At 44.0% G+C, this 25809-nt stretch overlaps 3 protein-coding genes and 1 long non-coding RNA gene across 5 annotated transcripts in view; 2 read left to right on the top strand and 2 right to left on the bottom strand.

Moving 5' to 3' along the window:
* Nucleotides 1-1625, bottom strand: part of ALAD (aminolevulinate dehydratase) — a 9879-nt gene extending 8254 nt beyond the window's left edge. Inside the window, exon 1 of the mRNA XM_045563569.1 lies at nt 1502-1625. The gene's annotated coding sequence lies outside the window, so the exon portion shown is untranslated. The remainder of the gene's footprint in view (nt 1-1501) is intronic.
* Nucleotides 1-7377, top strand: part of LOC123646510 — a 24909-nt gene extending 17532 nt beyond the window's left edge. The window contains exon 3 of the long non-coding RNA XR_006737926.1: nt 7332-7377. This is a non-coding gene — a long non-coding RNA (uncharacterized LOC123646510). The remainder of the gene's footprint in view (nt 1-7331) is intronic.
* Nucleotides 3974-8033, bottom strand: POLE3 (DNA polymerase epsilon 3, accessory subunit). 2 transcript variants are annotated; one of them, XM_045563573.1, is made up of 5 exons: nt 7659-8033; nt 7471-7556; nt 7029-7147; nt 6535-6735; nt 3974-5120 (listed from the first exon to the last, which is right to left on the bottom strand). In XM_045563573.1, exons 1-4 carry the CDS (start codon nt 7722-7724, stop codon nt 6563-6565), a joined length of 444 nt encoding a protein of 147 aa, XP_045419529.1. In that variant the 5' UTR covers nt 7725-8033; the 3' UTR covers nt 3974-5120; nt 6535-6562. The 2 variants fall into 2 exon arrangements, with proteins under 2 accessions (XP_045419529.1, XP_045419528.1); XM_045563572.1 differs by lacking the exon at nt 3974-5120 and having other exon boundaries at nt 5151-6735.
* Nucleotides 7478-25809, top strand: C10H9orf43 (chromosome 10 C9orf43 homolog). The gene is made up of 14 exons (XM_045563574.1): nt 7478-7573; nt 10096-10295; nt 10406-10541; nt 15378-15435; nt 17352-17452; nt 19186-19222; nt 19967-20130; nt 20822-20972; nt 21313-21381; nt 21700-21771; nt 21994-22081; nt 24345-24424; nt 25077-25143; nt 25309-25809. The coding sequence occupies exons 2-14, from the start codon at nt 10145-10147 to the stop codon at nt 25566-25568; spliced, it is 1434 nt and encodes a 477-aa protein (XP_045419530.1). The 5' UTR covers nt 7478-7573; nt 10096-10144; the 3' UTR covers nt 25569-25809.

Below are 25809 nucleotides of genomic sequence, written 5' to 3'. Positions count from 1 at the left end.
CAGAGGGAGCACGTGTGCACAAACCTTTGTGGGCCAGAGTGTCTCCAAGATTCGTGAGGTGAGGTCCCTGCCTTCCAGCAGCTTATGTGGTGAAGGAGAAATAAAATAATCACCACACAGAGTAGAGGGGTGAACCAGGTGCTGTGAGAGGGACCTGTGTCTCTGGGAGTCAATGATGGCTTCATGGAAGAGGGGACACTGAAGGACAAGTAGTTTTTTAGATTGCCTGTGAAAATATCTCCTTCCCTGGAAGGCAACATCCCCAACCTGGGAATCACCTAAGCTGGGGCCTGAGAGCTGCCAGCAGGGGGGATGGAGACAAAGCTGCAGGACACGAGTCCCCCCATGTTGTACTACACTGAGAATTCCAGAGGCTGTGGTCTTGGCAAAGAGTGCTGGGAGCTCCTGCCAGGTCTGGCAGGCTCTGTCACTGGCTGGGGAGGAGGCAGTCAGGAGAGCCAGCTAGGTAGAAGGTGGCCAGGACTGAGAAATCCAAAGCTCCACAAGGACTTAGATGGTAGCTATCAGGCAGTTCTGAAAAGGGACCAACTGTTCAGTCAACCTGCATTTCCTGAGTATCTGCTCCGGGCCTGTTGCAGTGCCAGATGCAGGGATTAAAGAGAAGAATGAGACCCCAGCCTTGTCCTAGGGCTTTGAAGAGCCTAATCTCCTCTTGGTTTAGCCATTTGTAGCTACAAGGAGAAGCTGCCATTTTCAGACTCCTAGAATATCTTGGCTAAGAGGCTTCTTAAAGCTTGCTGAAACGGTAGTGAAACTGGGCTCAGAGAAGGGCAGACACTGGCCTGGGATCACGCAGCAGGTCAGTGGCAGATCTGGGACTAGCATCTAGGTCTCCAGCAGCCCAGTCCTCAATGCCCACCACGACCCCTTGATACTTTAAGGGCAGATTTCAAATCTGCTCACCAGCAGAGTTGGGCTTGTGGAGAGCTCTAGGTGAAGAGAGGGGGAGGGAGGAGGTAGACCTGTGACTCTGGTCGTGGCTGCTGTTGGCAGCAGGATGGTTAAGTGTGTGGGCTTTGTAGTCTGAGAGACGTGGGTACAAATCCTGGTTCTGTCACTTTCCAGCTGTGTGACCTTAGTTTCTTCATCTGGTAAATGGGGAATTGAACCGACGTCAATGGACTGTTGTAGGAACTGAATGAGCCGATGCATGCAATGCCTAGCACAAAGCGGCTGTTATTGTTTCCACCCCCTTCCCCCGGGCACCTCGGGCTCCGCACTGATGGAGACTGTCCTGGCGGTCTCCGAGGATGTGAACCCCAGAGAGGAGGCGCGGAGTCCGTTCCCGAGACCCCAACCCTGGCTGGAGCAGGACTATCTAGCCCAAACAGGGGCTCCACAAGGACTGCATCCCGCAGCACGGCCAGCGCTACAGGCGCACAGCACAATCTGGGGCCGTGGGACTCTCGGTGTCATCGCCCCCGCCTAGCCCTGGAGCCGCCTCGAACCTGCCATCTCCCCGCGTTCGGCGCCCGCTCACCTGCCTCCCTAAGGGCTCCGAGCCGCTGCTCCCGCCACCGCAGTCTCCCGCGCTAGTCTCCCGGGACCCACGTGAGGGCGGGGAGGCTCACCCGGAAGCAGCTCCCCGCGCCCCGCCCACTCCAGTCCAGGCCACGCCCCTTGCGGGCACTCTCCGGGGGGCTCGTCCGCTCCCGCCGCCGCCCCGCCCACATACATCGGGCTCCAGGTCTGGCCAGTTGGGTGTGCGGAGCGGCTGGAGGGGCCGCCCCTCCCCGCGCGGGGGGCCCGCTCGTGGGCCTGGGAAGGCGGGGAGGGAGCCCACCCCGGAGGCGGTCACAGCCCTCCTCTTCCCAGCCTAGAGCAAACTTGGCGCCGGTCGGTTGTTTGGTGAAAGAATAATTGGATGTCAAGGACATAAAAACAACACCGTAATGCCTAACACAATAGCTAAGTCCAGTTTTGCCGACTGAGCGTTTTAAAGTTGCTGAGTTCAGCACCAGACTTACAAGTTTTCAGAGAAAATTTATTCCAGCGCAATTACTCAGGGCCTTCTCTGTGCCATCAGTTGGGAGATGTGACGTAAAAGACATGGGCATTTAGACAAACTCCCAGTCTGCTAGGGGCATCAGACCCGTATCTGTGATGGGTACGGTGAGCGAGCTGACCAAAGGTCGGGGAGCGGGGGGATTGGAGCAGAATGTGTTCACAGGCAGGAGGGACCTGGCTGGTGAGGCTTACGGGGCCTGGGTGAACTGGTAGGATTGCATGGGCGAAGGCTTGGGGGATCATCACCCTAGCAAAGGAATAGCTTTGAAGTTGCTTCAGGGATTATTGAAAAATTGACTTGAGGATGCCAGTAGGCTGCATTACATTTATTCTTGGATTTTATTTCTCAAAATCTGTACCCCAAACCTGTTGTATACTTTTTTATATTTTAAGGGGCCTAGTGGCTTAAAGCTAGGGTAATAAGACACCAGTTAGTTCCCAGCTACTAGAGTTCTGATCTGTGTTCAACAAGGAAGGAGGTGGAAAGGAAGTAATGTACGATGACCAAAGGGACGTCTTGGGGTGCTGGTAATGTTTATTGAGCTGGGTGTCGGTTACAGGTATGTGTTTAGTTTGTGAAAATTCATCAAGTTCTATACTTGTTTGTACCTTTTGGTATGTATATTATACTTTTATAAAGAATTAAAACAAAACTATTCTGAGTAGGTACATGGCATTGTGCTAAATGCCATGAAGAGCATAAAAACAAACAAGACAGAAAGCAGATCAATAATTGCTAGGGCCTGGGGAGGGAAACATGGAAGTAACTGTTTAATGGGTACAGGGTGATGAAAATGTTTTGAAACTAGATAGAGATAATGGTTGCATAACATTGTGAATATACTAAATGTTACTGAATTGCTTATTTAAAAATGGTTGGTTTTACGTTCTATGAATTTCAGTTAAAAGAGTTCACTAACTGCAATGTGGTATTCTAGATGGATACTATAACAGAAAAAGGATATTAGTAGAAAAACTGGAGAAATACAAATAGTCTAGCATTTAATTAGTTTTTCTTGGTCAGGTGCTACAGTCACCCTTGTAATCCTAGCACTTTGGGAGGCCAAGGCAGGAGGATCACTTAAGGCCAGGAGTCCAAGACCAGCCTATCTCTACAAAAAATAGAAAAATTAGCTGGGTATGGTGGCACACACCTGTAGTTCCAGCTACTTGGGAGGTGGAGGCAGCAGGATCGCTTGAGCCCAGTAGTTTGAAGTTACAGTGAGCTATGATGATGCCTTTGTACTCTAGCCCCAGTGATAGAGTGAGACCCTGTCTCAAAAAAAAAAAAAGTGTTTTTTCTTAAACTGGGCACAGTGGCTCACGCCTCTAGTCCTAGCTACATGGGAGGCTGAGCCAGAAGGATCACCTGAGCCCAGGAGTTCCAAGCTGCAGTAAGTTATGATTGTGCCACTGTACTCCAGGCTGGGCAACAGAATGAGACCCTGTCTCAAAAAAAAAAAAAAAAAAAGTTTCTTAGTTTTAACAAATGCACCAAAGTTTATTAAATAAAATAGGAGCAAGGCTGATGGCCACTGGAATAGGCTCCCGGTTTTCATAAATTACTAAGATCTTGAGCAAGTGACTTCTTTTGAAAAACCTGTTTCCCAATGGTAAAAATAGGGCATTAAAAGTAAAAGTAGGCCAGGTGCGGTGGCTCACGCCTGTAATCCTAGCACTCTGGGAGGCCGAGGCGGGTGGATCGCTCAAGGTCAGGAGTTCGAGACCAGCCTCAGCAAGAGCGAGACTCCGTCTCTACTAAAAATAGAAAGAAATTATCTGGCCAACTAAAAAATATATATAGAAAAAAATTAGCCGGGTATGGTGGTACATGCCTGTAGTCCCAGCTACTCGGGAGGCTGAGGCAGTAGGATCGCTTAAGCCCAGGAGTTTGAGGTTGCTGTGAGCTAGGCTGACGCCACGGCACTTACTCTAGCCTGGGCAACACAGCGAGACTCTGTCTCAAAAAAAAAAAAAAAGTAAAAGTAGTTTTGAATGGGTTTGGACTAAAAACCTCCCATTTCCTAAATCTAGATTAGAATCTCTGGGCATGAAGGGCCATGGTTAAAAAATAAGAAACATTACCTTAGCTTAGTAAGGAACCTTCAAAATCTAGATAGCACTACAGTAACTACCTTTGTTACTGTGGTTGGGAAAACCTGGTGGATGACCTCAAAGATTCTTCCCAATTGTTAAATTCTGTGATTTTAAGTCACAGTCCCTATTCTTAGGAAATGTTTTTCTTAGGGAGTCAAATGTTGGTGAGGAATGGGGCAGGACGAACTAAAGCCATGTGGAAAGAGTTCTTTTGGGGATTCATTCATACACACACACACACACACACACACACACATATATACATACATATATATACACACATTTTTTTTAAGTCAGTCAAATTTAGCAATGGGGGGCTGTATACCAACTTTAGTGACAATAGATGGTAGGGTGAGCCCTCCTTATGCAGGCTTTGAATAATAAAGTATGGATGTAATTTAATAAGAAGCAGGGAGGGACACAGCAATGTTCCAGGAGGATCTGCTTAGAAAGCCGTATGCTAGGGTACTAGGGAAAGCAGAGGTGAGGCAGGGAACTGAGCTCAAAGGAAGCTACAGGAGTCCAAATAGGACTTGAGGGCTTAGTCTAGAGTGGTGCTTATGGGAGTTTGAAGGAAAAAACCACTAGATCTAATGACTATTGGGGTTGTATCTTTCTGAAATGTTATTTATAAATTTGATTTGTGATTTGGAAAAGCCATGTAGATTAGAGGTAATATAGCATTGTGGTTAAGAGCTAATAGAGGTAACAGTATTGCTACTTCATAGGGTTTCAGAGTTAATACTTGAAAGCATTTAGAACAGTGTCAGATACAGTAGGGATTCAATAAATGGGGTTGCTAAGAATCTAGTGTGCGTAGGGTACACAGCAAGAGCCATCAAAAGCTCTTGCTGTGGTTTAGAACCCTTGCCTGTGTATGAGCAGCATCTGCTGGTCATCCAAGGTGATGCAGGAGCCCACATTTACAAAGGTCTGGTTCAGTCGACACCCCAAAACTGTATGGAGCATGATCAGGGTTTCTCTCCAAAAGCACACTACAAACAAGCAGGATGAAACAGGAGGCATCACTTTTAACAAGAATGTTCTTTATTTGTACAAAGCATTATAATCTTCTCAACATTCTTCACTCATCTATCAACAAACTTTTCACTGTATTCATTTAACAAGTTAACAGTGTCAAACTACACTTCACTACCTGTCAAACTCCAAGCGCTCAACTTAGAGACAAACAAAAAAGTGCTTGGAGAACTGAATGTAAAGAAAAAGGCTAAGAAAGGCCAACAGAGATACTTTAGAAGCAGTTACAGAGGATGGGTTTAGGGGGAATTAGATTCCTGAGCACCATCAGATTTCCCTTAAGGTTTAGAGGGGTTTCGTAAAGTCATTTTTAAAAGACATGAGATTAGAACCAAGGAATCAGAGGAACTTGCACTCTGAAATATTAAACAGGTAAACAAAGTTCCTAGACTGACAACAGATAACAGAAAAGGAAAGAGAGAAGAAAAGTGAGGATGGGGAGCAGGGGAGAGGCAGAAGAGAGACAGGAAGCAGCAAGCACAGAGGGAGAAAGTTGTGTCTCGAGGAAATAAAGTTTGGAACTCATCATGAATTGAAGAATGAAAAGCCATAGTCACAATTCTGGGAGACGGACTATAGGAAGAGAAAGCCTGGATTTTACACCTTCCAGGAAGTGCCGATAAATCCTAAAGCTGGCAGGCAGTGAGGTATACCTAAGACTACACCATCTGTTTTGTAAAAGTGAGACATTAGCACCTTTGCTTGACTAATTCCAATCTACACTGCTGATTTAATTTAAGAGCCTGTGTACCCAGGGTGCAGCCACTCTAGCAGGTCAAATGTCTACATGCAACATAAAAGGGCTCCAAGTCAAGTGGGTCTACAGAAAACAAAATTCAATTAATGCTACTGTCAAGTGAGGAGACAATAGATTCCATTATTTTCCCACAGCTTTTTAGTAGTTTCCTAAAATTTTATTGTTCTAAACACTCTTAATAAACTACTATTGCCAAACACTGTACAATCAAATATAGGCTGACCATGATCAAAGCCCCAATTTTCCTGAGCCTTGACTGCCTCTGTGATCTGGAACACAGCAGGCAGCATGGAAGTTATTATTACTTTTTGAGGGGAGCAGGGGTACTGGGGATCAAAACCAACCTAACCATACATATAAGTAAACAAGAGTGATCAAACTGACTAATGGCTAATTAGCCATTCAGAATCCCTCTTGCCAAAAAGTCATAACCTTTGGACTGATTGAACAAAACAGGATTCCGCTACTCAGATGCTTTGAGTTTGGGAAGTGCTGGTTTTGGCGACAATTCTAGTCAGTTTTTATTTTGATCTTCTCAGGCACTTCTGCCTAAGACTACTCTGCCCGGCAGGGAAAAGCTTCATAGAAACATGTAGCAAGTCTCAGAGTGGTACCTTCCAAGGTGCCAGTCTCCCACCCTATTCAGTTGTCCACTTCCTCTTCTTCATTCTGTTCTTCTTCTTCCAGCCTTTCCTCATCTTCATCATTGTCCTCATCCCGGCTCTTGTCTTGGTCTTCCGAATCCGTTTTTTTGTCTTTGTCCTTCTTCTTTTGCTCTGAAGCTTCCTTCTTGCCCTTCTGTTCCCGCCTATATGCTGCAAGGAGAAGAAAGGGGTTAAGAGGGAGGGCTGGAAGAGTGAACCAGATGGACTTCAGCAGCTAACCCCATCGACAGTTGGAAAAACCAAGACACAGAAGGTAAACTAACCTGCCCAGCATCATAAGACAGATCTAAGGTAGTGTCGACTGGACTGGGTCAAGTCACATCCAGTACTAGCTTACTGGACTTAAAAGGGACCCACGCTGAGAAAGCCTCAGGGCCAAGTGAACAGGTCACATAGGATGGACCACCTTCTCTGCATGGTTGAGAGCATGGGAGGGTCATTACCTTCCAGAGCTTCTTTTAACGGGGTAACAAACCGCTGGAACTCCATCTCTTCCATGGCTGAGAGCACATCACTGGCATTCAGTGTCTTGCGCTTCCCTTTCATTGCAAAATTGTTGGCACTGAAAGAGAAAGGGCCATGAGAGGCCGTCAGACTCCCTCTTGCCGCGTATGGAGTGGGGAAAGGAGCACCAGCGGGGGGATGGGAAAGCCTACTCCCTGGATGCATGGATTTTTTGTATGACAGGGGTAAGTCCGTACAAAAGGGCTAAAACAAAGTTATTTTGTTGTTTTATTTTGCTTCAGAGCTTCTAACAACTAGCAGGGGACTGTGAACCTCTCCACCCTGAGGTAGGTCACAATGACTGGGGTTTGTGGGCTCCAGGCGACGAACTCCAAGCCAGGAGTTCTCTCTGCGCCTGGCTCACGTCTCTGCCCCACTCACCAGGACGTGGCGTACAGCACGAAGACGCTGGCGGCGCGGGAGATGGCGCTCCGGGCCTCCTTGGAGATGTTGACGCCGTCCGGGAGCTGCGAGGAGAGCGGGGGTGAGCAAAGTTGCCGGCCCAGGACCCGCTTCCCTCCTGCCCGCTCGTTCGCCCCCCAGCTAATCCTCCAGCCCGAACTGCTCACCGCCTCCTTGATGATCCTGGTGATGACGGCGTTGGGCAAGTTTAGATCCTCCGGCCTTTCCGCCATTGCCACCGCCCGGGCGGAGTCTCAGCCTCAGGCCTCCTCTTTAAGCAGCTACGGCGTCCAGACTTCCCGCGTCGCTACGGTCTGACCCTCCGAGGCTTCCGTCCCGCCCTACGTTGCCAACATTGCGTCCCATAGTGCCCCGCGCGCCATAGCTTTCCGCCTCCCCAGCCCCGCCTCCGCCTCAAATCGCAGGTGCATCGAACTTTCCACGCCGCAGGGATGTGGGCCCGGCCTGGTTTCCGTCCAGCTCCACCGTACCCTGCACGTCCCTCCCCAGGCCCGTTTCTCTGTTTCACGCCATCGCCGCTTCTGGAACTTTATCACAAGTTATTTTGGCTCACTGGGGCTTCCGTCCGTTTCCCATAGTGCTCTGCGCCGCTGCTTGGCGACGACGCTGCCAGGCGGCTATCGTGGGAGACGAAGGCGTGGACTGAACCTGCTGGGCGGGGACGAGAGGCGGGGCTCGCCACCTCGAGCCTCGTTAAGGCTTCGGCTTCGGGCCCCTCGGGGTTTTAAATCTGCTTTGGTCGGCGGCTTGGGTACGCCGGATTCTCCCCCTACGTTTTTTTTTTTCCGTTTTCCGGAATGAAACCGGGAATCTTTTTCCAACTCTGCCGAAGCATATGTCCATTTTTAATCTTCTCACAACTTTGTAATAAGGGTATTAAGGATAAGTGTTATCTAGGTTTTTTGTTTTTGTTTTATAACGCGAGGTATTTTGCTAGCACAACGCTAATTTTGGCGATATACATATGCACCTGATTAGACCATGGGGCTCAATTCGGGCTGGGCAGGTGACGAAAGGGCGAGAAGCAGCCAGTTCTAAGAATAATGTTAATTCGCATTCAAAAACAAACCCTGTTAAAATTGTATTTATTTTTTAGTTCATTAAATTGTTCATTGTAGATCTTTTCCAGTCAAATTCCTTCTCGGAATTTTGCAATGGTGTTGGAAGTTGTGTTATTTTCATATTGAGTACTTAGAAATCTTCACTACCACTGAGGACTGATGCTTTTTGCCCTTGAAACATGCTGTCAACTTGCCCTTTCGTTCTCCTGCTTTCAATAGAGACATGATTACAGAGAAATATTTCCCTATTAGGAGGAAACAACAGAGCAAATACTATGATAAATGGCAACTGAAACTGTTCAGTTAGAGACTGTAAGGTCTGGTGGAGGAACTCCACTTAGATAGAGCAGACTTGCCCTAAACACGTTAGGAGCAGCTCAGCTCTAGCCAATTGCTGTCTAGCTGTCATTGGGCCCAGTGTTGTCAGGTATTTTGATCTCTAAAAGCCAGAGGTATGAACATTATGAACTATTTAAATTTTGAGATATTGGTTCAAAGTGCCAGCCAAACAAAACAAGTCATAGGCCAGGTGCACTCCCAGGCCAATAGTTTGCTATCTTTGATCTAAATTATAAGCAGTTTAGAACAGGGAGTTTGTTCATTACTGTTGTCTATGTCCAAAACGCGTCCCCTCACGTATTTGGTAGTCAGTAAACTTGCTGAATAAAAGAAGACATGGACACTGTCCTTAAAAAGTTATTAGGGATAAGGTGATAGAGGTGGAAACATCTCTAGAGAGGAAAAGATGATAGTATTTGTTGAGTACTTATCATACATAAAAGTACATTATCTCATTGAATGCTTCTACAGTCCTGCTTAGGGATTTCCTTCCCCCTACTTTATATAAGCAAACAGGCCAAGGGAGGTGAAGTCATTTGGCCAAGGCCATACACCCAGTAAATGAAAAGTTAATGGCCTACAATGTAACTGGAAATCTACTGATTTGCTGTTTGAGCAAACCCATTAATTGCTGGTGGGTATTTTATCTGCTTGCATGGGAATTGAAGCACATTGAAAAATGAAACTTATCTTCCGAAAGTTTAGGCCTTCAAATAATGTAGGTATTTCTGTGACTGCATTGGTTGTAATGTGATAAGACCTTTTGGAGATGGTGGCATCTTCTCTCTAATGATCACTGAAGGAGAAAAGGAAAAGTTGCTAACATTTATTTTGAACTATATGGCTTTTAATATCCACTAACTAATTTTTTAATGACTTTGTGAAATAGACATATCCTCATTTTAGAGATGAAGAAATGAAGAGGCTTAGATTGGTTAAGTTCCAGGTCACTCAGCTGTTAAATGGACTATTTGGAGACCTGAAATCAATCTGCTCCCAGGCTCTTGTCATTCTACCTCATGCTGAGTTGTTTTCATACTTGTTACCCAATCCTTAATTATCCTGTGACCACCTTTACTTATATAGGTTCAATAGAAATATTTTAAACTTTGAGTCCAAATTGAGATCTGGATTGCATGACTAATTATAGTACACCCTAATTATGTGATTGTTGCTTCTCCAGAGGTCTAGAAAGCTTCAGAGTTGGCCTTTGTCCTAAACCATTTATAGCTATGGACTTACCAGATGTCAGCCAATGGGACGAAACCACCTGTGACTTGGCTATTTGCCAACATCCACAATGCTGGGCAACTATCCGCCGGATTGAGAGAGGCCATCCTCGAATCCTAGGCTCACCTTGCAAAATTCCCCTGGATGATGAAGGTGAATTAGGCACTCTCTGTTCTCTTCCTCACAAGGTCTTTAATCTAGTTCTGTTTGGCTCACTTTCTCTAGGCCACATTAACATGTTTTCTTCTGGTCTGCTTTCTCAGATAAACTCCCAGAGCTCACCGTTGTAAATGTGCCAGATTCCTGCTCCTTTCCTCGTCATTTATCAAAATTTACCTTCACTAAGGCTCATTCTTTATTGTCTCGTGGTTCAAAGTTTAACTCCAAATTTGAAGGCAGGTAAATTATCATGGAATCTTCCTTTAACAGCCTATTGCCTCAAGAGTCTGGGTTATGATTTCCCTTACTCGTGTAGTAGACTTTGAGAAAGCTGAATTAAAAAGAAAACACGAATTCAGTTAAAGAAGTGAATAGGCCATGGAAAACAAAAATAAAGCATTCCTGCTCTGGTCTAGGAGTTGGTTAATTTGGTGGTAGTACTGGGGTGTATTGGGTTGCCAGGGCTGCTGTAACCAAGTACCATAGACTGGGTGGCTTAAACAACAAAATTTATTCTCTCACAGTTTTGGAGGCTAGAAGTCAAGATCAAAGTGTCAGCAGGGTTGTTTTCTTCTGAAGCCTCTGTCCTTATAGATGGCCGTTTTCTCCCTTTGTCTTTTTTTTTTTTTTTTTTTTGAGACAGAGTCTCGCTTTGTTGCCCGGGCGAGAGTGAGTGCCGTGGCATCAGCCTAGCTCACAGCAACCTCAAACTCCTGGGCTTAAGCGATCCTACTGCTTCAGCCTCCCGAGTAGCTGGGACTACAGGCATGCGCCACCATGGCTGGCTAATTTTTTCTATATATATTTTTAGTTGTCCAGATAATTTTTATTTTTAGTAGAGACGGGGTCTCGCTCAGGCTGGTCTTTAACTCCTGACCTCGAGTGATCCACCCGCCTCGGCCTCCCAGAGGGCTAGGATTAGAGGAGTGAGCCACCGTGCCTGGCCCTCCCTTTGTCTTAACATTGCCTTCCTTCCATGTTTGTCTGTGTCCTAATTTGCTCTTCTTATAAGCATACCAGTCATATTGGGTTAGGGCCCACCAATATGACTTAATTTTACCTTAATTACCTTTATAAAGACCCTATTTCCAAATGCAGTCAAATTCTGAAGAACTGGGTCAAACCGTTCAACAGATGAATTTTAGGGTGACACAATTCAGCCTATCTTATCAGTTTCTATAGGTCATCAGAGAACTGTGTCCACACGTGCCCACTTTCTATTTTCTTTCCTTCTTACCTGCCCCGTCTTTCTTTCTTTTCTTCCTCTCCTCTCCTCTCCTCTTTTCTTTCTTCCTTCCTTTCCTTTCTTTCTTTTCTCTCTCTCTCTTCCTTCCTTCCTTCTTTCATTCCTTCCTTCCCTTCGTTTCCTCTCTTTCTTCCTCTTTCTTTTGACAGAGTCTTGCGCTGTTGCCCTGGGTAGAGTGCAGTGGTGTCATCATAGTTCACTGCAACCTCATACTCCTGGACTCAAGCAAACCTCCTGCCTCAGTCTCCCAAGTGCCTGGGACTACAGGCATGCGCCACCATGCCTGGCTAATTTTTCGATTTTTTGTAGAGACTTGCTCTTGGTTAGGCTGATCTCTAACTCCTGACCTCAAGGGATCCTCCCACCTCGGCCTCCCAGAATGCTAGGATTACAGGCGTGAGTCACCGCACCTGGCCTACTCTCACCATCATTTGACCTTGCATCTTGTTTCTTCATTTCTTCTGATCTAAAGTGATTTTTGTTGATTTGTTTCCCTCCCCTCATTAGAATATCACTTCCACCAGGGCCGGGACTCTGTGTGTTTTGTTCACTGTTCTATCTCCTGTCCCTTCAATAGTGTATGGCATATAGTGGAAGCTCAATAAGTATTTGTTGATTAAATGAATATGTCCTCATTTTCTGTTGAGTTTCCTCATTTGCCACTAGCCCTAGGTACTCTCTCTTCCAAACTAGCCCAGCACCTATTGTCTCTAGCATGCTTACTGATATTTTTAGACCTATGTCCTATTTGCCCAACTGGATTTTAGGCCCTTTGAAGGCAGGGGCCATGACATCATTCATTTAGTCATTCAATTCACAAATATTGTTAATATTTTAGTGGGGGCCACTGTGTTGGACAGAGTCTTTACTCTCAAGGGGCTTTCAGCCTATTTGGGGAGGCAAAGAAATAAGCAAGCAGGGACCATGTGATGTGAGGAGTGTTGTGAGAGGAAATGCCCCCTGGGTGTATGGAAGCTCGAGAAAGGGTTCCTTAAGCAGCGTACTGGCTTCTGTACAAGAGGCATCTGTGCCTAGACCTGAAGTTGAGCAGTCTAGTGAAGTGGGAGTTGCAGGGGGGAGGTGGGCAGGAAGAGTTCTGAACTATAGGAATAGCATATTCAAAGTCCTGGAGGCAAGAGGAAATTTTTTAGGTATCAGGAAAATAGTTCATTGTACCTGGAACATAGAGCAGGAATGGAAGAATGGTCAGAGATGAGGCTGGGGCGCCGGAGTAGAAATAGAAAGCAGGTGGGGATGGGTACACTGAAAGCCCTGACTTCAGCATGATGCAATTCATCCATGTAATGAAAAACACTTGTACCCCCTAAATTTTTTGAAATAAAAAGAGAGAGAAAGCAGGGGATTACTTCATGCAGGACTTCATAAATCAGGCTGAGAATTGGATCTTTATCTTATACTTCTTTGCGTTATTCATCATTTATACATGTTACATGTTTTTTAAAAATAGCAAGTGATATGAAAATACAAAGTGATGGTTTTTTTATTGTGGTAGATATACATAACAAAAATGGACTATTTTAGCCATTTTTAAGTGTCCTATTCACTGGCATTAAGTACATTCAGTGTGCAACCATCACTACTCTGTGTAGCATTCACCACATCTGGAAATGGAAAAAGCCCATTTCTAAAACTTTTTCATCATCTCAAACAGAAACTGTATCCATTAAACAATAACTTCCCATTCCCTCCTCTTACCAGCCCCTAATCTCTGTCCTATTTTCTGTCTCATTGAATTTGCCTATTTTTGGTACCTTATATAAGTGGAATCATACAATATTTGTCCTTTTGTGTCTGGCTTATAACACGTAGTATAATGTTCAGCTATGTTTTAACATCAACATTAGTCACCTCTTACATGCAGAGGATACATTCCAAGACCTGTGGAGTGGATGCCTGCAACCACAGATAGGAATGAACCCTATATATACACATACTATTTAGGTCATTAAATATGAAATGTCCGATTTCGAATCAAAAGTTTAGTTTATTGTTTTGTAAATAAGAAGCAATACAATTAATCAAAGAATGCGCCTAAACTATCAACACAGTTTTGCCATCTTAAGGGTAGCTTGTTTATGCCAGCAGTGAAGAAGCCTGGAGTGTGAGTGGCGATGAAATCATGAAAGGTGTTTTCCATAGCTTGTTGAAAATTGAATATTTTTCCTTGTAAGAAGTAGTCCACAGCTTGGAAGAAGTGCTAGTCAGTTGGTGCAAGGGCTGGTGAATATGGTGGAAGACAGACATTTACCAAGTTCAGCCTCTGTAGTTTGAGCAGCATTGTTTTTTGCAACATGTAGTCTTGCAAGAGGATTAGCCTGTCTCTGTTGACCAATCTCAGCTGCTTAATCGAAAGCATCCTCATCATTTCGTCCAATTGGTTGCAGTAGACATCCACTGTAACTGATTGACTGGGTTTCATGAAGGTGTAGTGGATAATACCAGTGCTGGACCACCAAATAGACACTGTTATCTTTTTTGATGAATATTTGGTTTTGGACTGTATTTTGGCACTTTATCTTTATCCAACCATTGTGCTGCAATTGTCAAAAAGAATCTATTTTTCATCACACGTAACAATATGATAGAGAAATCATTCACCTTTATGTTGTGACAGCAAAGAAAGGCAAGCTTTGAGACGATTTCTGACAGTCATTTAATTCATGTGGTAACCATCTGTCCAGCTTCTTTACCTTGCCAATTTGTTTTAAATGGTCCAATATTGTTGAAACAGTAACATCAAACCTTGCTGCTAATTCACGCATAGGTTGAGATGGATTCGCTTCCACTACAGCTTTCATCTCATCATTATCCACCTTGGTCTCAGGTCACCCACATGGCTCATTTTCAAGACTAAAATCATCAGAGTGGAACTTCTCAAACCATCAATGTACTGTGCGTTCGTTAGCCACATCCTTCCCAAACACTTTGATGATATTCGAGCTGTTTGCACTGCATTGGTTCCATGATGGAACTCATATTCAAAAATAACACAAATTTTTTACTTATCCATGGTTTCACAAAAATTGCTCTAAAAAATGTGAAAGATAATCACAAGCCAAAATGTGCATTTGAAAGACTGAGGCTGTGCCTTCAGAATAGGAAAAAACCCCAAGAAGTGTCAAAAGGAAATGTCAGAGATATCAACTGTCAAACTTAGTACTTAAGGAAATTGGACATTTCATACTTAGTGACCTAATATGTTTTTCCCTATGCATACCTATGATAAAGCTTAATTTATAAATTAGGCACAATAAGAAATTAGAAACAACAATAATAATAATCATAACATACTGTTGTAAAAGTTATGTGAATGTGGTCTCTCAAAATATCTTATAGGTACTCACCTATTTTTGGACTGTGGTTGAACATTGGTAACTGAAACCGCAGATAAAGAGGGACTACTGTATCAGAATTTCATTACTTTTTAAGCTGAATAATTTTCTCTTATGTGTATCTACTACATTTTGTTTAACATGTTTTGAGAATCTACATTAAAGGTACATAATAAACCTTTATTGATGGTGATGTAATTATCTCTAGCTGGAGAGAGAGGTGTAGGCTATGAATTCAGTTTGATGCAACAAATAGTTGTGAATTATTTGCAGTGTGTAATACCTGTTTAGGAGCTGTTCCAGGAAAAACAAACAAAACTTAAGGATATAGTGAGACCCTATATTCCTTTGGTAAGTGTTAAGCCCAAGGTTTTCTGTAGATAAATAGAAGGGTTTTCCTCATAGCACTAACTTTATCATCGCAATAAAATAAGTCTTTGGTGTCTCTGTTTTATGTTTGGAACCCTCATTTTTTAGGCCTCAGAAAGGTTTACCTGACAAAAGTTTGATCAACAGTACTGATAGATCTCCCAAAGTAAGTCACAGATTTAAAAAGGTACTTCTTTAGTATTTTCTCTGTGCTAGTGGGAATAAAATGTTTTGCCTTTGTTTAACATTCCCCAAGATGACTATTATTTATTATAGGCCCTTATTATATGCTAGGCTCTGTACTAATGACTTTGCATGCTATGTTGTTTTCAGAAATTCCAGACACAAGTGGGATTGATTTGTAGAGGTTTGGTGTAGATGAGACTTTTCTGTCTCCTACATAGAGCATGTTCAGCTACTAGGTAAACATCGTCATCTCATAATCAGGAAATTAGAATTCGGGGATTTCAGACCTAAAATGGTACTTAAGGTCATGTAGTCTGATAACTTTCAAACTTCTAAAGCTGTGATCTATGGTAACAAATAGATTTTACAACAAAAATATCATGGAATAATCCTTATCCTAACTATGGGTCATTTACTCTGATATTTTCTGTCCTGTTCTGTTTTGTTTTGTTTTGTTTTTTTAAGACAGGGTCTCACTCTGTTGCCCAGGCTAGAGTGCAGTGGCATCATCATAGCTCACTGCAACCTCAAAGTCCTGGGCTTAAGCGATCTTCCTGCCTCAGCCTCCCAAGTAGCTGGGACTGCAGGCATGTGCCATCACACCCATATAATTTTTCTATTTTTTGTAGAGACGGGGTGGGGGGTCTTGCTCTTGCTCAGGCTGGTCTTGAACTCCTGGCCTTAAGCAATCCTCCTGCCTCAGCCTCCCAAAGTTCTAGGATTACAGGCATGAGCCACTGTGCCCTGCCCTATTGTGTTTTATTCCATTTCATTTTTAAACAGCGTGGGCTGTGATTCACAAAATTAGGTTTTATGACCCACGAGTAAGTTGCAGTTGCAGTTTGAAGAACATTACTATGATCTATCTCATATATCTTACAGTTGAGGAAACTGAGGCCCAGATAGGAAGTGATTTGCTAAAGCACGCAGTTAGTTAGGGGTACAGCTAAATTAGAACTTTAGGAAGAAAAACCCTCCTACTTACCTATGGTAAAGACAGATTTACTATTCTTTGCAGTCCTACTGGATGCCTTTTTTTTTTTTTTTCATGAGATGCTTCACTTTCAGTATCGTGTGGTGGAAAGTGTAAGGAACTAAGAGACAGTTAGATAGGTTTGACTGGGATAAAAGAACAAATCACTTTACCTCTTTGACCTCTTTAGAACAAGAGGATTAGATTATTTTTAAATTATTTGGGTAGATAATACATGAACATGATTATAAATTCAAAAGGCATAAAATAGTTTACGATGGAAAAGAGTCTCTCTTGTTCCCCATCAATCAGTTCCTTTTCATAGGGGCAACTTCATTTTTAAGTTTTGTTTTGTTTTTTTTGTATCCTACCAAGAATATAGACTAGGTGATTTACAGGGTTTCCTTGAGCATTAGTGTTCTAGGATACTAAATTGCTAAATGTGAGAAAAGTTAGTACTTTAACATTTATATAGATGCCTATAATTGTAGACAGGCTGTAAAAGTAGAGAACTTGCTTCTGTCTCTACCAAGTCCTTCCCTGCTCCCAAATTGTCGATTATCTGCAGAGACCTAAGTATTTGGAGTGTTGTGGGTGGGCAGGGTGAGTAGTGTTTTCCTTGGTTAGCCCCAACACGCCCTCATTTGGGATGGGCTTGGGCTAAATGCCACCCTAGTGTCACAGGAAAGCAGGGAAGATTATTTGCTTACAAATGTCCCCTCTTTCAGAATACCTATACTGATATCTGATGATGTAGTCCAGTTTTTTTTGAAAATATTATGAAGCTGTTTTGGGGATAGGAAATGTCTTTTTATCATCTTCTGAGCCACCAAACTCTTTGGTTAGCATGATAATTCAGTCCTTAGTCTGGTACGGGACCCTGGCACCTCAGGCCATATGTTGGCTTTATATCTTCCTCTTAGCTTTCAGTGTTGAATTTGAATGAGACACAGCTTCCCTGCTCTAAAGATGTTGGCAATATGGTTGTAATCTGGATCCCAGAAGAATCAGAGAAGTATGTGAGGTAAGTATCATGTCTAGAACTTGAGAGCCATTGACCTTTATATTCTACAAACCCCTGCTGTCCTCTGCGGGCCTCCTTTTTCTCATCTCCCTTTTAGCCACCTCATTGCAAGTAGCAGGAGGCCAAGCAGAGAAGTAGGTCATGGTCTCTTGCATCTGCCTCTTACTACGCTGGAATTTTATTTTAGTGCACGTTGAGATTCATGCTGTGAACTTCTCTACATTGAATTCTACATGACAATAAATAGCATACAAGATAGAGCGCAACTTATTTATAAAGTTTGATTAAGAAATAAATGTTTTCTATTAGTTTTTCTTATTAGTAGTAACTAGTGAAAAAGTTTTCAGGTGAAGCACATGAATCTTTGATCTCAACCCAAATCTGAGTACAGTGGTACAAAATGGATAGCATATAGGACTTGTGTACAAAGCAGAGCGTGACAAATCATTTGGTGAAGGCCCAAAGGCTTGCTAATGTTGACAACCATGGGGAAAGTGTTTGGTTTTTCTTTCCAGATCATTGAGGCTTTCAGATTCTTGTTAAGTGACTGTTTATAGATGTCAAGACTTAAGAATTTCTTTTTATTTCATTTTGGTTTTCTTTGTAAAAAGTGATCCTGTGAATGCCTCTTTATATATGCATTTTGTGTGTGTATATATATGGTATAAAGAAACAAAAAACCCCAAGGATTTATTTCTTGTCATATAAAAGAAGCCCAGAAGAAGGCGAGCCAGGGCTAGTATGTCAGTTCCATGAGATAATCAGTAACCAGGGCTCCTTTTAGCTTTCTGAGCCATCATCCTTAGTCCATGGCTTTCATCTTCTAAGGTGTTTCATGGGTGCTTCTAAGGCCTAAGTTGGCTGCTAGAGCTCCAGCTGTCATATCCATGTCCCAGGCAAAGAGGAGGAAGAGGACAGAGCAGAAAATACTTCATGAGCCCTTCCTTTGTGCTAAGCAATGAGGATGCAGTAGAGCAGCAAACAGATTTGGTCCCTGTCCTCCTGGAGCCTTATGCAGGGGAGTCAGATTTCACAAACATAATCGCACCTGAATATACAATGTCTAATTTGGATTTATGCTATGAAAGTAAATAACTGGATTGTCTGAGTGAATGATGAGGAACCCAATTTATTTTTATTTATTAAAAAAATTTTTTTTGAGACAGAGTCTTGCTCTGTTGCCCAGGCTGGAGTGCAGTGGCGTGATCATAGCTCACTGCAACCTCAAACTCCTGGGCTCAAGCAGTTCTGCCACCTCAGCCTCCCAAGTAGCTGGCACCATCATGCATGGCTAATGTTTAAATTTTTTGTAGAGATGAGTTCTACACTATGTTGCTCAGGCTGGTCTCGAGCTCTTGACCTCAAGTGATCCTCCTGCCTCAGCCTCCCACAGTGCTGGTATTACAGGTGTGAGCCACTGCGCCCTGCCTGAGAACATAAGTTAGTTGTGAGGATGGGGGATCTTTTTAGAGGTAAGACCTGGGCAGCAGGTACTGCTGAGCTCCCAACCAGCTGAGTTGGGTTGGGAGCTGAGTGCTGACTAGAGAGGAATCTTCATGGTCATCATTCACAAATATCCTTGGCACTTCTATTTAAGTGCTTTGAGTGCTGACTAGAGAGGAATCTTCGTGGTCATCATTCACAAATATCCTTGGCGCTTCTATTTAAGATGTCTAGGAATAAGTTGTGTTTATTCTTATGTCAAGTCTAGCTGAGAAGCATGCTTTCCCCAGCCAGCGTGGGAAGAAGAAAATAAAGAAATTGGCAATGGTGAGTTTGATGTTTTGTCCAAACCTTTATGATATTAATATGTGGAGTTTACATTTGTTTTCCTTTCAGGTCTCCCCTACCCCCATTATTTCCCTAAATGGACAAAATCCACCAAAGAAAACCCTTCTTTAGGAATAATTACCAAACCATTTGCTATTCAGATACTCCTTTTCCCTGTCTCCTCCCTGCAGGGAGATGAAGAGCACCTTGAGATAATAGGAGGAACTGTTGGGTATTTAGGGGGAATTTCTGGTCAATTAAACACTAATCTCCAGTGTAAATGGGATAGAATTTCAATGGACCAGGAGTTATAAGACCTGGGCTTCTAAGTCTAATTCTACCATTTATGGGTAAATGTCACAGAGCTGTAAGGTTGCCATGTCCGTGACAGTAGTGTGTTGGTCCATTTTGGTCATTGTTGAATCCCCATCCCTAGCCCTGTGCCTGCCACATAGTTAGATAATAAATATCTGTTCAGTTTGTTGAGTGAATAAATGAATGACCTTTCTGGAAAAACACAACAAAACAACTAATCCCTGTGTGATCTGAATATAACAATAGGGTTGGGAACCTGAGAGAGAAAAATGTGGTTGCCCTCATAGTTCAGAGGAGGCAAGAATGACTGGAGTAGTCTGAAAACAAGATTCCCATTCTAGGGTTGTGCTGGGAGACGAGAAAGTTGATGGGAAGAAATGGGCTCAAAGAGAGTGCTTTAGAGAGTTCTTCCCATTGTTTCTCTTCCAGAAAAACGGTTCATCTCTGAGTCTCTCTAGAAAGCAATATCCAGAAACACTGTCAAGAATTCTTGTGCCTCCCCCGACCCCAGTACCATTGTCTGAGCAATTAGGTCCAGACTTCATGCCTTTCTGGGCCCCACTGGACACGCTACCTCAGGACCTACTGGAGGAGTAAGTACCTACATGTAGGTCAGTGGGAGAGCCAGAGCACATGCTTCTCATTGAAGCTGAGAAGGGTCTAAGCATGTGCTCTTCCTCAGTAGGGTTGGGAGAAAACTGTCACCCTACTTGTTTATTGAATTCGTAGACTTACCAACAGGCAGTGATGACAATAATAACCACCACCGTTTATCAAGCACTTACCACCCTGTGCTAAGCACATCACATGTACTCTCATTTAAACCTCCACTAGGAGGTAGGCACTATTACTCTTCTTTTTATAGATGAATTATGAATAAGCGGGAGGCAGAATGGTGTATATGATTTGGAGTGAGATGACCTTTGCATTTTATATTGAAACTTAACTGGTTTTGTGAATTTTGGTAATTTATTTGGCCTCTTTAAGCTTCATTTTCCTCATTTGCAAAATGGTAATAATAATACCTGTCCTCAGGGTGTTGTAAGGATTCAGTGGTATAAAGCACATGAGCCTGACATAGAGTAAACACTTAATCTAGTAAATACAGCTCTGATTATCACAGTTGCATCCGAAAGGTGTTACCAAATGAGCACCTGTTGGTACAGGCCTTTTCAGACCCAAAGTGGAAGGTTCTAATTTGGAGCCCTTTTCATCTCTTTCTCCTCAGCCACACTGTCTGAGAAGAGCTGTTGCTGACTGTCTGGCTGTCTCTGTCCCCTTCAGACTTTTGTCAGATGAAGACAAAACCATGCCCTGTCCAGAGATGAAGATACAGTTGACTATGATGAAAAAGAATCTTCCCCTGGAAAAGAATCGACCTGACAGTGCAATTTCTTCTGGGATGTTTCTGTCTATACACCGCCTGACCCTGCAGGTAAGAGCTAGGGAGCCTCAGAGGAAGAGGTCTACGTGGAAATCCAAATTCATCTCTCTTCAAGGCTGGCAGAGTTGACTTTCTATTCCTTTTTTCTCTTCTGCCCTTCTGCTCTGGACCCAAGCCCTATAGAAGGTAGGTGAAGGCCAATCTGTGAGGAAGAGTTTAAGGAGAGCAATGTTCTCTGTTTCTTTTGTACTTTGTTCCTTCCTCCACCATCCTGGTACAGTGCTACAAAATGCTGGGTTCTCAAAATGTGCTTGCTAACTAGATGAATAAATGCATTTGGGGGGAAAGGGAAAGACCTACAGTAGAACGTGTCTTCTTCTTTTTCCTCCAGAAACCAGCATTGCGATATCCTGAATATTTGAAGAAATTGCATTATAACCTGAAGACAGAAGGTAGATTTGCCAGGGCTGCTGGATCTCTAAGTGCTGTTCCTGCTCTGCCCACGGTTCTCATACGTTAACTTGGTCTGATTCAGTTACATTTATGGCCATAGTCATAGGGGGTCACATGTGGAACTCAGGGAACTCTAGTTTCAGGAGCCACCCCCCACCCTTTCACTTGGTTCTGATCAGGGAGAGAGTCACCATTGTGGAACAGGGCCCAGCAGGCAGCCCTGTGGGAGGGTGGGGACTGTCAGAAGAAGGTAGAGCTGGCACTCTGGTCACCAGGTGACAGTAAGCAGCAGCAGCAGCAGCAGCAGCAACAGCAGCAGCAGCAGCAACAGCAGCAGCAGCAGCAACAGCAGCAGCGACAGCAACAGAGGAAGGTGAAAACACCTACTAAGAAACAGGTAGAGTGGTACTGAGGGACTTGCTGGGACTGGCAGAAGTGGGTGCAGCCTGGAATGGGCAGGGACGTATGAGAGGTGTGAGGGAGTCTCCCTGTTCTCTGGTTATAGACATAAAGTTCCTGTCTAGTTGTAGATGTTTAATTCCTTCTTTTAGACTCTTTCTGAAAAAAATTTCTTCACTTCTCAAAGTCCTAATTCATTTCCTCCTCATGTGGGTTTTAGGAGGCTAAAAAGAAAGCCAAGAGTGGTCCAGGGAGCCAGAGAACTTCCCATCAACAGTCAGCTGCCATCGCTTATGATCCTCTCTCTGGTAAGGAGAGCATGTGCCTGGTTGGGGGTGGAATTCAGAGGGTGGTAGAATCCCAGGACATAGTGGAGGGCCGGAAAAGTCCCTGCCTTTTGAAACCCGCTTTTGTCAGACACTCAGAATTCTTCTTGGAATGTTTCAGTCTGGCTGGTCTACCATGTATCATTCTTCCATCAAATAGTTACTAACCAAGCCCGCTGGGCCAGATGTCTGCTCGCGTGGGGATTTGAGAGATGACCATAAGCATGAGTCATTGTCATTTTTCCCTCAGGTCCTCCTTTAGAAAACACAGAGTAGTTGGAGGATTGGGAACAGGAGGAAGCCCAGGTTACTGCAGAGAAGACCCCTGAGGGCCCATTGTCCAGCGAGGCAGGGAAGAGCTGGGGGCCCCTCACTAGAGCCCAAAAGAATTCCAAGTAAGCAGAGCTCCAAGGCTCCCAGTTCCCTGGACAAGCTAGAGTGTCTCTGGAGCCTCAGGTTGAAATCAACACATTGTCTAGCCTCATTCCAGAGGCAGGTAGCCAACTCTTGTCAGGCAGTCCTTTTCCTCTAATGCTCATGCTGGAGACGAGAATGGATATCTCCCCTTTTTGGAGTCCTTATCATGTTCTGAGCTGAGGGATATAGTTACCCCTGTCCCTCTGACATTTCTCAGCTTGAGTACAAAATGGGAGGGAGGGAAAAAGAATCCCCCATAACCTTGGAAGATCATTGTGCCCTACTCAGACTGGACCTTGCTGACTTTAATGTGGAAGCAACTGTTTAATCATCAGAATTAACTCTCCAGCCCTGGGGCACTAGAAGGGCTCAGGCGAGATGTTTCCTGAAAAGGATGTTGCCCTTTTGCTTTCCTTACCATCCCACTTAACTCTCTGATACCAACTATGTCCTCTAACCTGAAGATCTAAGAAGGTTTTTTTTTTTTTAATATTTAAAAAAAAATTTTTAAAAATCTTTTTATTTTTGGTACGCAGCAGGCGGCAGGCGCCTCAGCCCCCTGGGCCACAGGCCCTCATGCCACCCCACGCTCTAAGAAGGTTCTTGCCCTTTACATGGGAGGTAGACAGAATCAGGGCTGTGGCCCAGGGCAGGAGGTGACATGTCCAAGGTTAGCATCCTATCCAGACTGATCACTACCACTCCCCTAAATTCCATTCTGGTGCCTTTTGTTCCTCTTCCTGTTGCCTCCAGTAGGAAAAGTTTTGCTTGCGTGACTGGGTGCCCCTGTGATTCATGTTCTTAGAGTAGTGGCCCGTCCTCACTGAGCTGAGACAGGCTTATGGAAGAGACAGTTTTTGCATTGGATCTTGAATGTGTGTGGGAGTTTTCCTGACATGGAAAAGAATTCCTGGACGTGGGAATAGCCTGTGCGAAGGCATCTTGGAGGAGCTTGACTGCTTAGGAAACACTGAGCAGTTCAGTGTGGCTATGGGGTTGGGTACTTAAGGGAGAGTGGTAGATCAAGCTAAAGAAGTAGGTAGGGGTTTATATAGACTGCAAAGACATTTGACCTTTATCCTCCAGGTCAGTGATGCTCCACTTTGACTGCACACTGAAACCAACTGAGAAGTTTTTAAAACTTTAATACCAGGTTGCCCCCCCGACGTATTGTCACAATTTCTGATGTTGAGAACCTCAGTTTTTTATAAGTTCCCCAGTGCTCCCAGCGTGCAGCTAAAGTGAGAACCGGTGCTGGTAGTAAGCCAATAGAAATGCTGTCCTTTGGCGTAATATCTCTAGTGGCAGCTTAGAAGATGTTTGTTTAGAGAAAGCGAGACTGAGAAAGGAAAGAATGCATGCATTTAGAGACTAGTTGGGGAAGCAGCTGATGCAAAAGAAATGTAAAACTAGAGCTTTTTAAAAATTTGCTTGTTTTTCAGAAACCAATGTGGGTAGGTTAGGAATGGTGCAAAAAGATGAGTCACATTCTCGTAAGAGGAGTATTCATAAACTGAAGAGGTAGAGTTAGGGTTTCTTTTGCTGCTATAACGTGCAGGGACCCACACCGTAGGTTTCTTGGAGGAGTCCTGGGTCTTTAAACACATACTTTACCTTAATCTCTAATTCTGTAATATATATGGTCACAGTTCCAGGTGAACAGAATCTCAAATAGAACTAAGAAGGTCAAACTCCCCTTTACCTGCCACCAAGGTCTTGTCTTGTCCTGGATGGGGAGTCACTGGTAGACTAGGGATCAACTAGAAGCCCCAAAATGGGATATGAAGTGCCAATAGGAGGAGGATTGAACTGGCTTTGTGGTCACTAGGTCACAGAACTCTGCCAAGTCAGAAAAGTGACATGAAGCAGCAGCAGCAGATGGAGCTAGAAGGTGCCACCTTGAAACAGGTGAGAGTGTACCAGGGCCTTTGCTAGGACCCAGTTTCAGTTATCTATTACTATATGACAAGACACCACAAAACTTAAGCCATGATGATTTGTTATTTCTAATGATTCTGTGGATCAACCGGACAGTTATTCTTGTCTTGCTTGAGGTCACTTAATGCAACTGGGCTGGGGTAGTTGGCCAAGTTGCCTGAGTTCTCTTGATGTGGCTTGTTTGGGCTTCTTGATGGTATAGTAGTCTCATAAAAGCACTTTTCTTAAGGGATGGGCCTAGAATTAAAACAGGGTCACTTATGCCACATTTTAGTGGCCAAAAAAAGTCAGAGGTCCAGCCAGATTCAAGAGGAGAGGAAATAGACTCCATCTCTTGATGTGAGCAATAGCACGTGCATGCAGGAACGGGAGGAAGTGTTGGCAGCCATCTTTGGAGGTGGTTTGCTCTACTTAAGTAGACCACTGCGAATGGCAAGAAGTAGGTTCTGGCTTCATCTGGGCAGCTTGGAAGGCAAAGAACATGTGACACAAGCTTCTTTTCAGTCCCAGGAGGCCTGTCTTAGATATTAATTTCTATGAGAAAAGCATCTTTTAGAAAAATCCTTTTAGTTTCCTAATGTTTTGATTCAAGTTTCCTTACACTTACCCCAATGAATTTCAGGATTCCACAGAGAGACCAAAGACGGACTACTCTGAGACTTACGTGAATTTCTGCCTCCGTACGGAAAGTAAGTAATTAGGGTGGAGGAACCTTAGTAAATGACTGAGGATAGGGAGAGCTGAACCTGTGTTGACCAGGATAGTTAGTTTACCTCCCTGAAGGCACAGTCTTCCTTCAGGGAGGTCCTAAAGAACACCCCAGTCTTTTCTTTTCTGTCCTCCATTTGTCACAGGTGCAATTAATGGTCCTGGATTGGCTGATTTAGGTCCTGGATCACCTGGAACAGAACCTACTGAAAAGGACATTAGTGCTCCAGTGGAGCCTGTGCTGGAAGCCCAGGCTTCCATGTCTGGAGGAAGCTGGAACCCTGAGCTCAAATTCCTGAGGATTCTTCAGGCCTCTGACTATGAAGATGAGGATGAGAACAAGGATGAGGATGAGGAGAACCAACCCTTTGGAGCAGAGCGTTTAGTCTCTGGAGGCATAGACTGAAAGCATCACCTGGGGCAGCCTCGTTCCAGAGCAGGGTGCTTGGCATCCTGAGGACGACGTGCTAGGATTACAGGCATGAGCCACCGTGCCCAGCCTCTTTTTCTAAACAGAAACTTTTCACTCATCAATTATTTGGTTACCCTAAGTACAGTTCATATAAAAAAGACAGATTAAATGTTCAACTCCTTCTAAACATTGTCTCAAAATAGACCAAATTAGAAAGCTAAATCTTCTGCCTATC

Source organism: Lemur catta, chromosome 10 (genome assembly GCF_020740605.2).
Source record: "Lemur catta isolate mLemCat1 chromosome 10, mLemCat1.pri, whole genome shotgun sequence".
In the NCBI taxonomy this organism is placed as follows: domain Eukaryota; kingdom Metazoa; phylum Chordata; class Mammalia; order Primates; family Lemuridae; genus Lemur; species Lemur catta.
The sequence above is the reverse complement of the archived record's forward strand: the minus strand, read 5'-3'. Positions and strand labels throughout refer to the sequence as shown.

Excerpts from the sequence above, each read along its gene's own strand:
- POLE3 (XM_045563573.1), bottom strand. The coding sequence starts at position 7,724 with ATGGCGGAAAGGCCGGAGGATCTAAACTTGCCCAACGCCGTCATCACC. Across the intron at positions 7,557-7,658 it reads CCAGGATCATCAAGGAGGCG|CTCCCGGACGGCGTCAACAT; the intron begins GTGAGCAGTTCG and ends CTCTCCTCGCAG. Across the intron at positions 7,148-7,470 it reads GTGCTGTACGCCACGTCCTG|TGCCAACAATTTTGCAATGA; the intron begins GTGAGTGGGGCA and ends TTTCTCTTTCAG.
- C10H9orf43 (XM_045563574.1), top strand. The coding sequence starts at position 10,145 with ATGGACTTACCAGATGTCAGCCAATGGGACGAAACCACCTGTGACTTG. Across the intron at positions 10,296-10,405 it reads AATTCCCCTGGATGATGAAG|ATAAACTCCCAGAGCTCACC; the intron begins GTGAATTAGGCA and ends CTGCTTTCTCAG. Across the intron at positions 19,223-19,966 it reads AAATAAAGAAATTGGCAATG|AAAAACGGTTCATCTCTGAG; the intron begins GTGAGTTTGATG and ends TTTCTCTTCCAG.